This window comes from Lagopus leucura, unplaced genomic scaffold, assembly GCF_019238085.1.
Source record: "Lagopus leucura isolate 7727_CA_CO unplaced genomic scaffold, USGS_WTPT01 Super-Scaffold_741, whole genome shotgun sequence".
Classification (NCBI taxonomy): Eukaryota; Metazoa; Chordata; class Aves; order Galliformes; family Phasianidae; genus Lagopus; species Lagopus leucura.
Window position 1 is genome coordinate 3824872 of NW_024962256.1, and position 12606 is coordinate 3837477.

General features: G+C 35.1%; 1 protein-coding gene across 7 annotated transcripts in view; it reads left to right on the forward strand.

Annotated features, from left to right (window-relative positions):
* VTI1A (vesicle transport through interaction with t-SNAREs 1A) overlaps positions 1-12606 on the forward strand; it is a 249222-nt gene that overhangs the window by 150694 nt on the left and 85922 nt on the right. For 4 of the 7 annotated variants that reach the window (XM_042863700.1, XM_042863702.1, XM_042863699.1 and 1 more), the window contains one exon: positions 2559-2620. In XM_042863700.1, the coding sequence (XP_042719634.1) occupies positions 2559-2620 (62 nt within the window). Of the gene's footprint in view, positions 1-2558; positions 2632-7199; positions 7258-12606 lie in introns of those variants that run through there. The other 3 variants (XM_042863704.1, XM_042863705.1, XM_042863703.1) reach the window with 2 other exon arrangements.

The window sequence follows — 12606 nt, forward strand, 5'->3', positions numbered from 1 at the left end:
TCTTAATTTTTTTTAAGCCAAAGAGAAAGGGTAAAAGCTCTGCTATGAGAGCCAAAGAGATGAATTACACTATGCAGGACTTTCAAAGATTTTTTTTTACAAAACCTTAAATTAAAATGTGTTTTAAGGTAGGCAAGATATCAATGTATGCATCTTGCTCATCTTCCTTCTTTTTTTCTTCTTCTTGTTACTATTTGTAAAAGCTTTCTTGCATACCATATATATTGGCCATTATTAATAATAAAACATCTTTCAAAAGGCTTTTGCTGCAGCAATGAATTGCCATTATTTGCCACTTCAGAGTTTTGCCCACTACCAGTTCTTTGGCTTCTGCAGTGCACTGGTATTGGTAAAGACACGGCGGAGTAACTACCATCAGATAATTCAGTTTTAAATAAAAACAAACTTACAGCTTGAAAATGTTTATGGTTGTGTTTTTTTCAGTGTTCTCTTGGGATCTTCCAAGTGTGTCTGTACGTTTGTTTCTTTATTAGCATTTCTTTTGCTTACTTTGTGATGCGTTTTGTTTTTGTTTTTTATCACCATAAAAGTATGAGGTCGTCTTGCTTAGAGGACTTTATGAAGCCTCCAAGGTTCCACTTCCCCTCCTAACTATCAGAACTGATTTGAGCTGTCAGGTGGAATCCTGCAGCAAGAGAGGAAAGTTAGGATCAAACATATAATGGTAAAAAGGAGAGAGCTACTTTTCTGTGAGAAGCCCCAAGTGTTAAATGCATCTTTATGAATAATAAAAGACCAATGTAAAGCATACATTTGTGCTTCAGATTCCCTTCTAGCACAAGTAAGAACTTGGTTTCTTATGAGCCTTTTAATAATTATTGTAATTTTTTTTTTTTTCCTCTTACTTGTGTCCAACTGGGCTAAGCAGCTTTTCTGGAGCTTGTATTATCTAGATGAATTAGGAAAAAAAAATGAGGGAATGATCTCCCCAGAATATAATGCTCATCCTTGTTCCATCATGCTGCGTAATTGCAGAGCTCTGGTCTCAGTGCAAGCTTTCCCACTGAACACAATATTGCTAAGAGCAATCTTGGTTGGTGTTATCCCATCTCAGCTTCTGCTTGGTTCTTCCTTAATACTTTTTCCAAGAACAAGAAGGAAATTGTACATAAAGGTTATGTGTCATTTGTTGCAACTAGCAATTTCAGTAATAAGCATTAAATCTGGTAGTAGATATTTACAATATTAGACTCCAGAATAGCAACTGCTTTTGATATTGGTGCTATGCATATATTCAAGATATAATTGTGGTTTGTTATGGTGAAGGTGATTTGTTACTGGAAGGCTACCACTTTTCTTGGCAGTGCTATTTTTTCAATGGATTTATAACGCAAGATTCATTTTGTCTTCTACAACAAAATTTCTGTACTAATAAGGCAATGATTCAGATAATCCTTTCAATATGATTTGATAATGAAAAGGTAAACATTCAGCTTTTGCTAGGAGAAAAATGTTTTTATGTATGTACACACTGCTGTGTTTTGAGGCATATTAGAAATGGTGGTTCCTGCTAATTTGTAATTGACAATAATTACAATATCCCTTACGGTACATTTTAATGTCTCTCAGGTTCAGAGTTCTCTAGAAAGTTCGAAGATGTCTCTCCATTAGCTACCAGCAGAAGAGGCAATAGGAGAGAAATGCTATTCTTTGTGTGAACTGTAGCTCATAATTTCTAGGCTGCCTTTTGTCTGATATTAACAAGCACAAGAATAGAAGCATTTAATTCTTTTCAAAGAAGAACAGAAATTATTGTTCTATTTTAATAGGCATTTCATTTTCTTTATAATCATTCTCTTAGTATCCCCACTTTTGCTTTCCATTCAGTTGTGGTTTTACCTATTTTGCACGACTTCTGAACTGTAAAACAATGCAGCTAATTAAGTTAAGCTGTCCATGTAGCTTTCCTGTGTCCTATTAAAGTACTAAAAACACTGCTGTAAGGTCATCACAGGTTTTCTATTTAAGGGATAATGTGGGTGTATTTTTTAACACAGAATCAGCAAAATGACCGTTCTGTATTATTGCTTTTTCTTTAAACAGATAACTTTGAAAAACAGTAAAAGATGTGTTTAGTTTTCCCTTCTTAAAGCATCAGTAACACAGCATATGGCTGCCTCTTCATCCCTTGATGCACTCCCTAATGCCTATAACCAATGTACATAGTGCACCTCAATGGGAATTACCATTGCAGATAGCAATCTATACAGTGTCTAGAATGGCTTGGATTGGAAGGGACCTCAAGGATAATCAAGCTCCAAACATATCTACCTTCAACACATCATTCATAAGGATTTTCCTCTATGTCCTGATTTATCTTTATTGCCTCAGTGTCTTATCTTCCATAGGTTTCAGCTCTGTGAAAGTGAAAACCAAACAAAACCTTTTCAAATTTCAGAACTTTGGTGGCTTTCTTACTTAATGAGTTTGTTATAGGCTCAAACTGAAGCCCACAGACTGACAGAAGAAATCTGCATTTTTTGTACAAAATGGCATTCATGTGACATTTAATTTTAATGGAACTCTTTTCTCTCCAGCTTAGAGAAACAGATGCAAACCTGGGAAAGAGCTCCAGGATACTGACAGGGATGTTGCGAAGGTAAGGCTAAGGTAGGGACACTTCCACTCTTTCTTTTATTCCCTCTTTCCCTCTATGCCTTTCTCTTTTTAATTCAGCCTCCACATTTTGCTGACTTACCTGACTTTTTTTTGACTTGAGCTGCTATATAGAATTACTTCAAATGAATTGTGGTAATGAAGCAGGCAGGTTAGATAGAAGGCTTTGTCACAGCTATGGAAAGAATTTTCTGTAGCCTGAGGGATTACCCCTTGCTCAATCATTTCTCATCTTTGTTTCTTTGTATTTGGGCTTTTTTTGGTCTGTTCTAAAATTAAGTTTTTTTGATGACCATTTCCCACATTCCTTTTTCTTGAATATTTCAGGGTTTTCACTTTTTTTTTTTTTTCTTTAACCTGTTAGATTGTATGTGAGGAAGCTCATAATTTTTTTGGGAACTATATAAATTTATACACAGAGAAAAGGTTAAGGTGATCAGTTCTGTCTGAATCAATTGAGCAGACACGTTGTACAACTCCATGTTTTCAGCATGTTTGTTTCATGGCTTAGAAGTTATGCCAACAGTCTGTGGCATTAAAGCTAGATTATACAGAGGGAAAAAAATCACAACATCCTAAAAATCTGACTGGGATCACAGTGTGGGAGTCACCTATGACTACCCTCTACCTTAAATATTATGTCATTACCTTCCCAGACAGATTTTTTGAGTGGCATCTCTGGATACACAGTGAAGCAGCACTCAGACTTAGGTGTAATGTCCATATTTCTGCATTCTTATTCATCTTCCTGATGAGGATGTGCATCACTCTAATAGGTGATATTGTTGGGTGATATGAACGTACAGTTTTAAAGGAGTATATGACATCCTCAGAAGAGTTCACTATGAAATTACTCTTCTCATGGGCTTTTACAATGCATGTTTGCTTAATGCAATTAGCTTTAGAGTAAGTTTTAGCAGAGCTGTAGATTTATCGCTTGTCTTGGAAAACAGTGAAACCAGAATATATTAAGTTGTTCTTTAGTGCAAGCTTTATGTCTTCATAAGTCTTTTCAGACAAATGTCTTTGTTAGTGCCTTGCATACCCAGTTGACAAAGGTTGAAAGGACTGAACCCAATGCCTTCATTCCACAGATTCCTTACAATTGCAGCTCCAAACTAACATATAAAATTCTCTGATTAAGAGTAATATGTAAATGACAAGAACTAAATTCAAAATCCATGGAGAAAGAAAATGGCAATTGAAAGGGATGGTTCAGTGCCTGTAGACAATCAAACTAAAATAAAATATATAAAAAAAAGAAAGAAAGAAAAGACAGAACCCAACCCAAGTCTCCCCAGGAAGGACCCTGCGACATGAGCTGTAACGAATATTCTGCATATGTCTCCATTTTGTCAAATCTCATTAAAGGGGTTTCTTGCTTTATGTCAATTGAGCTGTCTAAAAATCATTCATCATTTTAGTGCAAAAAAAAATTTGTGCAGTTATTTAAATAATATCATATTAATGTTAAAGTTCAGCTGTCATTTAATAGTATGGCTTAATCAGACATAGCATTTAGGAAAAATAGTTTTTTCGAGCCTTACTTGGCTTTCAGGTTGGCAGATTCAAATAAGGATTTATGGGTTTCTGAACCAATGTATTCTTTCCATGTTTATGCTTGAGGTACCTCAGCCTTTTTTTGCAGCACCCTGTAGTCTGTTGTTTTCAATAAAATAAAGTATCTCCTCGTATTGTGTTTGAATACATTTGCAAGTAATTTGGAGAAGCTGAAGCAAAAACATATGCTGTAACCTTTGACTTTGTTTTGTGTTTGGGAATCACAGTTAGGAGTCCCAGTTTATAAGTGTTCCATAAACCACATGAAAAATATGATCTCTCTGAAATGTACTTGGGTTCTTGTTTCCAGACAAAAGGATTATGCAGTTGAAAACCAAGATAGCATGTTTCTGTGTGTTAAAAAGGCACTGAAGTTCCTTTTTCTTTAACTAAAATATTGAGCTAGCTCATCCATCTGGATGAATGGAAGGTTAGGATTTAGGCTCTGTTCAGGTGAACATGTCAAATGAAATGCCTTGATACAGATGCAGCTTGCAGGAAAAGATTCTCAGGATATTTTGTAAGAACGTGTAATAGATAGATCCAAGGTGAAATTGATTTGCTCTATGACTGTTGACTAGAAGCATTATCCCAGCCTCAGCATCATCCCAATGTTGTTTAGTCACAAGAATAATCACGAAATACAAAGCCCAAGAAATCTGCTCAAATTAGATAAATACAACTGTATAAAAAATAATTAGCACAGATTGGCAGTGTTGTCCTAATTTTGCATACTTCAATAACCACTACACAATGTTTCACTTAATTGCTGGAACCAAAAAGAAAAATTGCTGGAGGACTATTCTTCACATTATTATCATACAGAAAAGGTAATGTTAAGCTGAATGTAACTCAACTTAGTTACTGCTTCCATAATATGGAATTTTGATATGCTTGAAGTTGAATAGCTTGAAAAGACTAACAGTCTGTGCATGGCAATACCAAACTACTTCTATTTTTACTCTCTCAGAAAGGTAAAACAACATCTCTTGTGAGTATGGCCAAACTTATTGTGTTTGTGCATAAAATTGTGGAGATAGGGGATGAAAGCAGGGATAAAATCTATTAGCTGCTGTAGGTCACTAAAGAAATCACTGATAGAACAGGCAGAAGTCTTCCTATCCCATTCTGGTGCTTTAGCAACTTAAAGTAACCAGGTTTATGTACTGGACTTTATCTCCTGGTATTTTGCGTATATAGGTAAGGAGATTTTTCTGACAAGCTTTTTAAAATATTCTTACTTGGAAATATTTCTAATATTCTGTTTTTCTTTTCTGTAAAAAAAAATAAAACCCTACTGAGATAGCTCTAAACTGGAATGTTCTACTTATTGCACCTCATTACTAGGATAATATCAGCATGTTGATAATGTCAAAACATTGATCATTTCCTCTTACATTAATCTAGAGCTGTGGACAACCTGATATTTTATGACTTCTTTAGAACAGTGAGAATATAACAGAAGCTCAGATTAGTTTCAATTACAGAATTTTAAATTATGGATTTTTAAGATAAGAAAGTGGCATCTGTGGTGTGATGTTGCCACCTCCAACATCTATCCTTTGACCTCTATGCCAATGTGAATTAGGGAGTGCACACTGTTAGAAAGAAAGGATAGTTAGAGGATGTTAGAAAGGATATGTTTTGAAAGATCTTCTGTTGTTTGCCCAGATCCTAAGCCAACAGCCTATAAGAGCTTTAAAAAAAATAATAAAAAACTGGACAATCTCCAAGGCACACAGTAGGTAAAAAACAAGCCTAATAGTAGCAAGATAAAAATTTCAGTAGATCTGAATCCTTATCTCATTAGCAGATAAATACTCTCTACCTTCCTCCAAATTGCAGAAAAATGCGATAGAATAATATCTACTGCTCTCCAGAATAATATTTTATTCTGTCTTGCTCAACAGGAACTTTTTATGCCAAAAATTCTCTTTTGATCTTGAAGTTTCAGAACAACTTAGAAGATAATTTCTGAGTTAGCAATGATGCTTTGAAAAGCTCATGAGCACTTCTGCTCTAATAAAAATATCTAAATACTGATTTCAGATAGGACAGAAGCATTATCTTTGGCTGATGGAAATGGAGCAGCAAGTGTTCAGCTGTCAGGTTACAAATTATATGGCTTGCCAACAGGTGCATGACAAGTATGACTACAACCAGAAACAAGGAATACCTACCTCTCCAAGCTAATTCTAGTCAAGTTCCTTCACTCTTTCCAAGCAGTCCAACTTCCTGCATTACTTCTAGTTAAATTTCCTTGTAGTATTGAACTCCAAGGAAGTCTAGACCCCACAGTTATTATTCAGCGTCTCATAGAGTTATATGGGAATTTGGAGGGAACCTCTTGAAGTTATCAAAACAAGTCTAATTAGAGCAGAATGCTCAGTGACTTCTCCAGTCAAGTGTTGTACACTTCCAAGGATGGAGATACCAAAACCCCTCTGAGCAGTCTGTTCAAACAATAGTTGAAATAAGCAATTTTTCCAGGTATCAAATGGATATTTCCCATCATCCCACTTTTGCCCACTGCCTCTGGTCCTAAGCACAAAACATTAATGTTTTATTCATTTCAAAGAAATGAATTAACTTTCAGAGAAAATTCCTTAGAGTGTCAAGTACTCTTGCCTCTACCCTTTAATTTGGTGGTATGACCATTTAGCATTTGATGCACAAGAATTATTTTATTTGCTTACTCACTCTCCTGGAGACAGGAAAAGTTAATTATGGTCTCTTCTGTCTTCTTCCTTGAACACAAAGCCCACATTTCAATACGTAGAGGATTACCCTGTCATCTCCCTGTTAAAACAAACTGAAACCAGCACTGAGTGTTACCACTTTTTCCCTATTTCCTTACTGATCTCTGTTTCCATCCTGCATATTTTCTATTTCTGAGCTAAGGCTTATCTCAGTATCAGTCACACCACAAGCACTGAAGCGAAGTTTAACATACAGTTAAATTTGCCTTATTTTCATGCTAATAGAGAAATTACTCTTTCCAGCAGGAACTTTGCATATTTGGTCTCAAGCCAGAAGAAGTTTGAGTAGAAATTGTTTCAGCATCTTTTTGGTACAAAACTGTATTTCTATTTTTACTTCAAGATGCATTTCTACAGTGAAAAATGATTGAATGGTAAATTCTTTTGCAACATGTCTGTTCCGTGTTAAATATTTACAGCTGCAACTGTTTACTTCAGTAATTTAGACCTTGATTCAGGAAAATATTTAAGCATATGGTTAACTTAAACCAGAGAAGCAACTCTCTTAACTTTAGGAACACTGAATAAGTGAAGAGTGAGTAGCAGAACAATTCTGTGTCATCTCTTGGGCCAGAACTGCTTTTACATTGCTCCCTAGCCAAGGCCTATTACAGAGCAACCCTGTCCATAATACTTATATTGTTAAAAGGGAATTGTAAAATATACACTGGTCATTTTAGAGCTTACTGTCAGTGAAAGGACTTTTTTTTTTTTTTTTTTTTTTTAATCTTTTTCTACTTTTAACCATTTAAAATAATTTTTTTATTTCTATAGCATTGGACATGTTTGTGTTTTAACATGCAGCTAATCTTTATCACTTACAAAGTGTTAAATCTTTTCATCAGAAAACTGTTAAGCTGTTGTGACACTGTTAATCATAAAACAGTCTTTGGATTGGGAACATACACTTTCTTGGCATTAATTAGTACTTAGTTGTTCTTCACTTTTCTTCTGACTTAAAAAAAAAACAACAACAACAAAACTTGTTTTTGTTGAAATGTTAGACAAAATATCTGGAAAATGTAAATGTATCAGAAAAATTCCCAAGAGTAAGCATTCTTCATTATTAGAATAAAAAAGATGAAGTGTACCTCTAGGTCTAAATAGCAAGAATTTTAAAATAGCATAGGACACTGCGAGTTGCCTGTTCTCAGTGTAGGTAGAACGTATTTATCTATGAGTGAAATGTTTTGGTTTGTTTTTTGATCTTTAATAATCATTTATGAACCATTCTCTAAATGTTGTTCATCTTTCTTGGATAATGTTCTGTTCTGTGATGCTGTTTCCAAAATGCTCCTGAAAATTTAGTATTTATTTTCATTTGGTGTTAGAAATACTTGTTGCTCATGTTCCATGGAAGGTGTAGCTGCCTTTTAAGCTGTTCTGTAACCACCAAAGCTACAGTAAGCATTATACCTGGAGAATACCAACAACTATACTGAAGATACTGAATGTCTCATAGCAAAGCAATAACTTCAATGTTTAAAACATGTAGCTATGATTAGTTTAATGCCACCTTATCCTTCACAAACCTTCAGCTCCAGCAGCCCGAATGAGCAAAGTTTACTTTAGACCTGGAAAAAGAAAAGAAGCCTAATGATTGATCTTCACATTTTAATAACTTCAATGAATTGGATAAAATAGAGCCTGTGCTTTAATCTCCTTATGCCTAAGCACAATCTTAGAAGAATATGTCCTTCATTGACTGAGATAGAAGCATTTATTTTGTAGCCTTGTTTTATTTTTCACATTTCTGGAAAGCTTTATCCATGTGTCAGACTGCCTACACTAAGTGCATTATGAGCACGGCTCTCTGCATTCTTCAGACAATATTCCTAATTCTCGTTTTTCATTTCTTTTAAAATGTACAATAGCCTTTGTTCTGCCCTCGCCATTCCCTCTTTTCTATCATCTGGAATTACTATTGCATTTGCCCCTCCTTCTCTCTGCTTGTGTCCAGCTGAACAGCTGGAAAGAACATTATCTTAAGCACAGTTGTGTTTCTGCAGGAAAGCAAGGTCCCAATGGATAATTATCCAAGCTAGTCTTATACTGCATATACCAAGAATGTAAAGCATCATAATGGGTTAAATATCATGTAACCCTTTGTGATTGTTCTCTGTATTGAGATATGTTGACTATCATTAAGCAACTACAGCCTAAAAAGGTTTACAGTACTTTGTGTCATGAGTGAAACAAAAGGCATTTCACAGTCAGCATCGACATGTGTGAACCACAATAGATGTCCTGTGACATGCTTTCATGAGAAGGCAAGTCTCGTATCAGCATAATCAGTGCAGTGCTTACTTACAGCAGTTACAAGCAGTTTCCAGTTGGATGAGTTCTCTCTGACACAATATGCAGGAAGAGTGAAAGTGTTGAAAATATTTTGAATGTGGTCAGATTATTTATATGAAGCAGGGAACCTGTTAGCCAAAGCTGACATTGGTAATTGCTGAAATAATTGGTGACAACTCTTCAGAAATCAATGAAGTCAAGCTTTTTAAGGCCAGCAGTAAATTGAAGTTCATGTTCTTAAGACTACTCACACTATAAGTGTCAAAGAGCAATATATGCCAGATTTTATGTATTCCATTTACTACGAGTGTTTAAGCTGTAAATTTCTAAATTTAGTGTTTTCTCATCAGAGATTTGCATGATTGTCTTGCCACACGGGTAATTTCACTTTAGTCCACAAACTTGCCAAAAAAAGAAATACAATCATCTTGGGAGTGATCTCTGAAAATTTCATCTCTTTGTGTTATGAGAAAACTGTATCAATCCTGACAGATATTCTTCTGGCATCTTCTCCAACTGATGAACGTTCCTCCTCTCCTTAGTCAAGCTCTTCCAAGTTTTCCCTAATGTTTAGCCCAAGTCTGTCTTCCTGGCTTTTACGTACTGGTGCGTTTGAGATTTTTGTGTGCTGTCATAGCCTTGCCATGACTTGTGCTGTGGAAAGAGATTTCTGCTGCACTTTCAAGGAATTAAAGAGGACGAATAATAGTGTACAAAACTAAATTATACTTACAAGTTTTCAACAAATTATATTTTCAAGTTTTCATCAGGTCAGGCTTCCTGTTAGGATTTGGAAATGCAAAAATGGGAGAACTGGATAGTATTCTAAAAGGCAAATCCTAGAAATGCAGCCTCTCTAAAGACAGCTGCGTGCATAGGTATCAGCGAGCTTTGCAAATACAGACTCCAAAATAAAACTGTTCTCATGATGTGTTTCTGAATGAAAAGTAGGCTGTGCGCTCAGCTGAATAAAAGTAGTATTTGAAACTTAAACAAGATTGACAAAATACAGAGGTTAAACACATCGCGGCATTTCTAAATGTTTTAAGAAAAAGGTAATAATGTTGTCAAACAAATGTCAGAGTTTTTGTTTAACTTATTTCTTGCCCCTTTCCCATACACACGCTAATGTTTCGGACCGATCTGGTATTTGGAGACAAATGGTGGGAATGGGAATTGTTTTGCCTACCTAGCCTTCTAGCAGTTCTCTGCAGGAATCTTTGTTAGTCTTTATCAGGTGAAGAAACACTTTTTTGCATTCTGTGTTTGATTTCCAGTAGCAATTGGCACTTTTCTTCCCACACTCAATAGAAATTGTGATAGAATTTCTCTTCAGAAAAAATAATAATAATCCATCTTTCCATTGTGATTCTGATTACACACAAAAGAATTTGTCTTTAAAGAAGAAGACATCAAACTGATTTAAAACTGTCATCATATCAAGATCTTGTCCTTGTTAACTCATCTTCTAGATTAGATCGTTCTCAATCCAGCTTTTGCTAAGAGGTCAGAGTTTTGACTGCCCTCAGGAGACGTAGGAGGTTAAATGACCAACATCTGCAACAAAGGAAAATTCCGGATTTGCTAAGTGGAATTTTTGTTCAAGCTAATAACTAACACTCCACCACAAAGTCTACTTAACTGAAACTGAACTCACAAGTCACAAATGTGAATATTTTGGTCATCTGTAGCCCTATTACTGAAGGAAGATTTTTTGTTTGTTTGAGCAAAGTTTATTGAGTTTGGTGGAGTCTGATGTTGTTGTTTTAGAAAGAATGCCATAAATGATGACTGAGACATCAACAGCTAAGGAAAAACATAATCACTTAGAGTCTGCTGCAGATAAATTAGCACTGCTGGGGGACAAGTCCAAAACTGAAGGAGAATTTATGTCCTTGTGTAGCATGTACTGATGTGCTGAACTGTTAAAACTCTGCAAAAGAAACGTTCTCACATTGCTAACCTGCTGAGCATCTGCCACAAGAGTAACAAAGTCATGAATTAGAATGTGTGGTCTTACAGTTGGAGATTGTTTAGTCTACTTAACAGTAAGAAAGATGAAAATTTGCTAAACTTTACTGGCTCTTAAATTGTAACTAATATGGGATGTTCAAAGCTTATCAAGAAGGTAAAGAAAAGTTAGTTTGGAAATTGAATGAAATGAAAATGGCAGACAAAAGCTCATATGCAGTGAAATTTATGGTTTCTATAGTATTTGTGTATTTCTAAGGTTTAAAAAACAATGAAATTGTTTCAGATATATCTAGAATAATATAAAGGAACATCTTTTGAAACTGATGCTTTTAGATTAATGTTTTTAGATTTGTGATTATTACTCAAATTTTAAGATCAGTTTATTAGTTGTTTTCTTTGAAGACTTGAAAAAATATTCAAGGGATTTGAATAGTCAAGAGCTATGATTTGTTAGTATTATTTTAGTAAGTTAGGCAATCTTTACTACTGGAAATTTCATGAGGTAGTCTCTCGAAATGAATGTGTTCAAAATGACACGGAGCAGTGGATTTCTGTGTTGGAGGTTTTGATTCATCTACTATAGCAATTTATGCATGAGCAGATTATTTTGCTTCAAATGTTGTCCAACTGCATGTTCTTAAGATCTGTTGATGTACATAATTGTGTATGCAAGAAGCATTAGAACTTTCTAGTTTAAAAACGTAACAGAATTGTTTTTCAGCAACCTGTATGCCTTCTGCAAATATTAATGTTTTACCATGAGTATTAACTGTGCCATGCAGGAACTCACTATGTAGCATTTATTATTTAAAAACTTCTGTTTAGCTTGGACTTTGCTATATTAACTAAACTGTAATCTGGAAGGTTTGCGTAACATTTGCAAATTTGAGCAAAATCTTTACCTTGTCCTATTCGGTAGATCTGCTGATAGTTTAAGACACTAACAGATATTTTTCTTCTTGAATACACTTCCAAAGTGCTTTCTAATATTATCTTTGCACCAACTGCCTGCCTTTCTCTTGGTAGAAATTCTTTATGTTTCTATAAGCTTCTGTGGCATGCTTACTGTGGCTGTATGTAGTGCGTATAAACAGAATTGCTTGAGAAGCGTTAGTCTAAGTGTGCTCGACCTTGTGTAGGTGGTGAGAAGCATATGGTCTACTTTATCCATGCAGAGAAACTTCCTTGTTGCTTTCTGTCACCGCTGTATATTTTCAAATGCTGTTTTCAGCGTGAATGGCACACACGTGTTGATTGTGAAGGTAACATTCCTTCAGTTCAGCCTTAAACTAATTACTCTTAGAGGTAGTGGAGCTTTGTACCTCATTTGTGAACAGCTATTTATACTTCTACACTAGTACAAAGCAATGTTTCACGT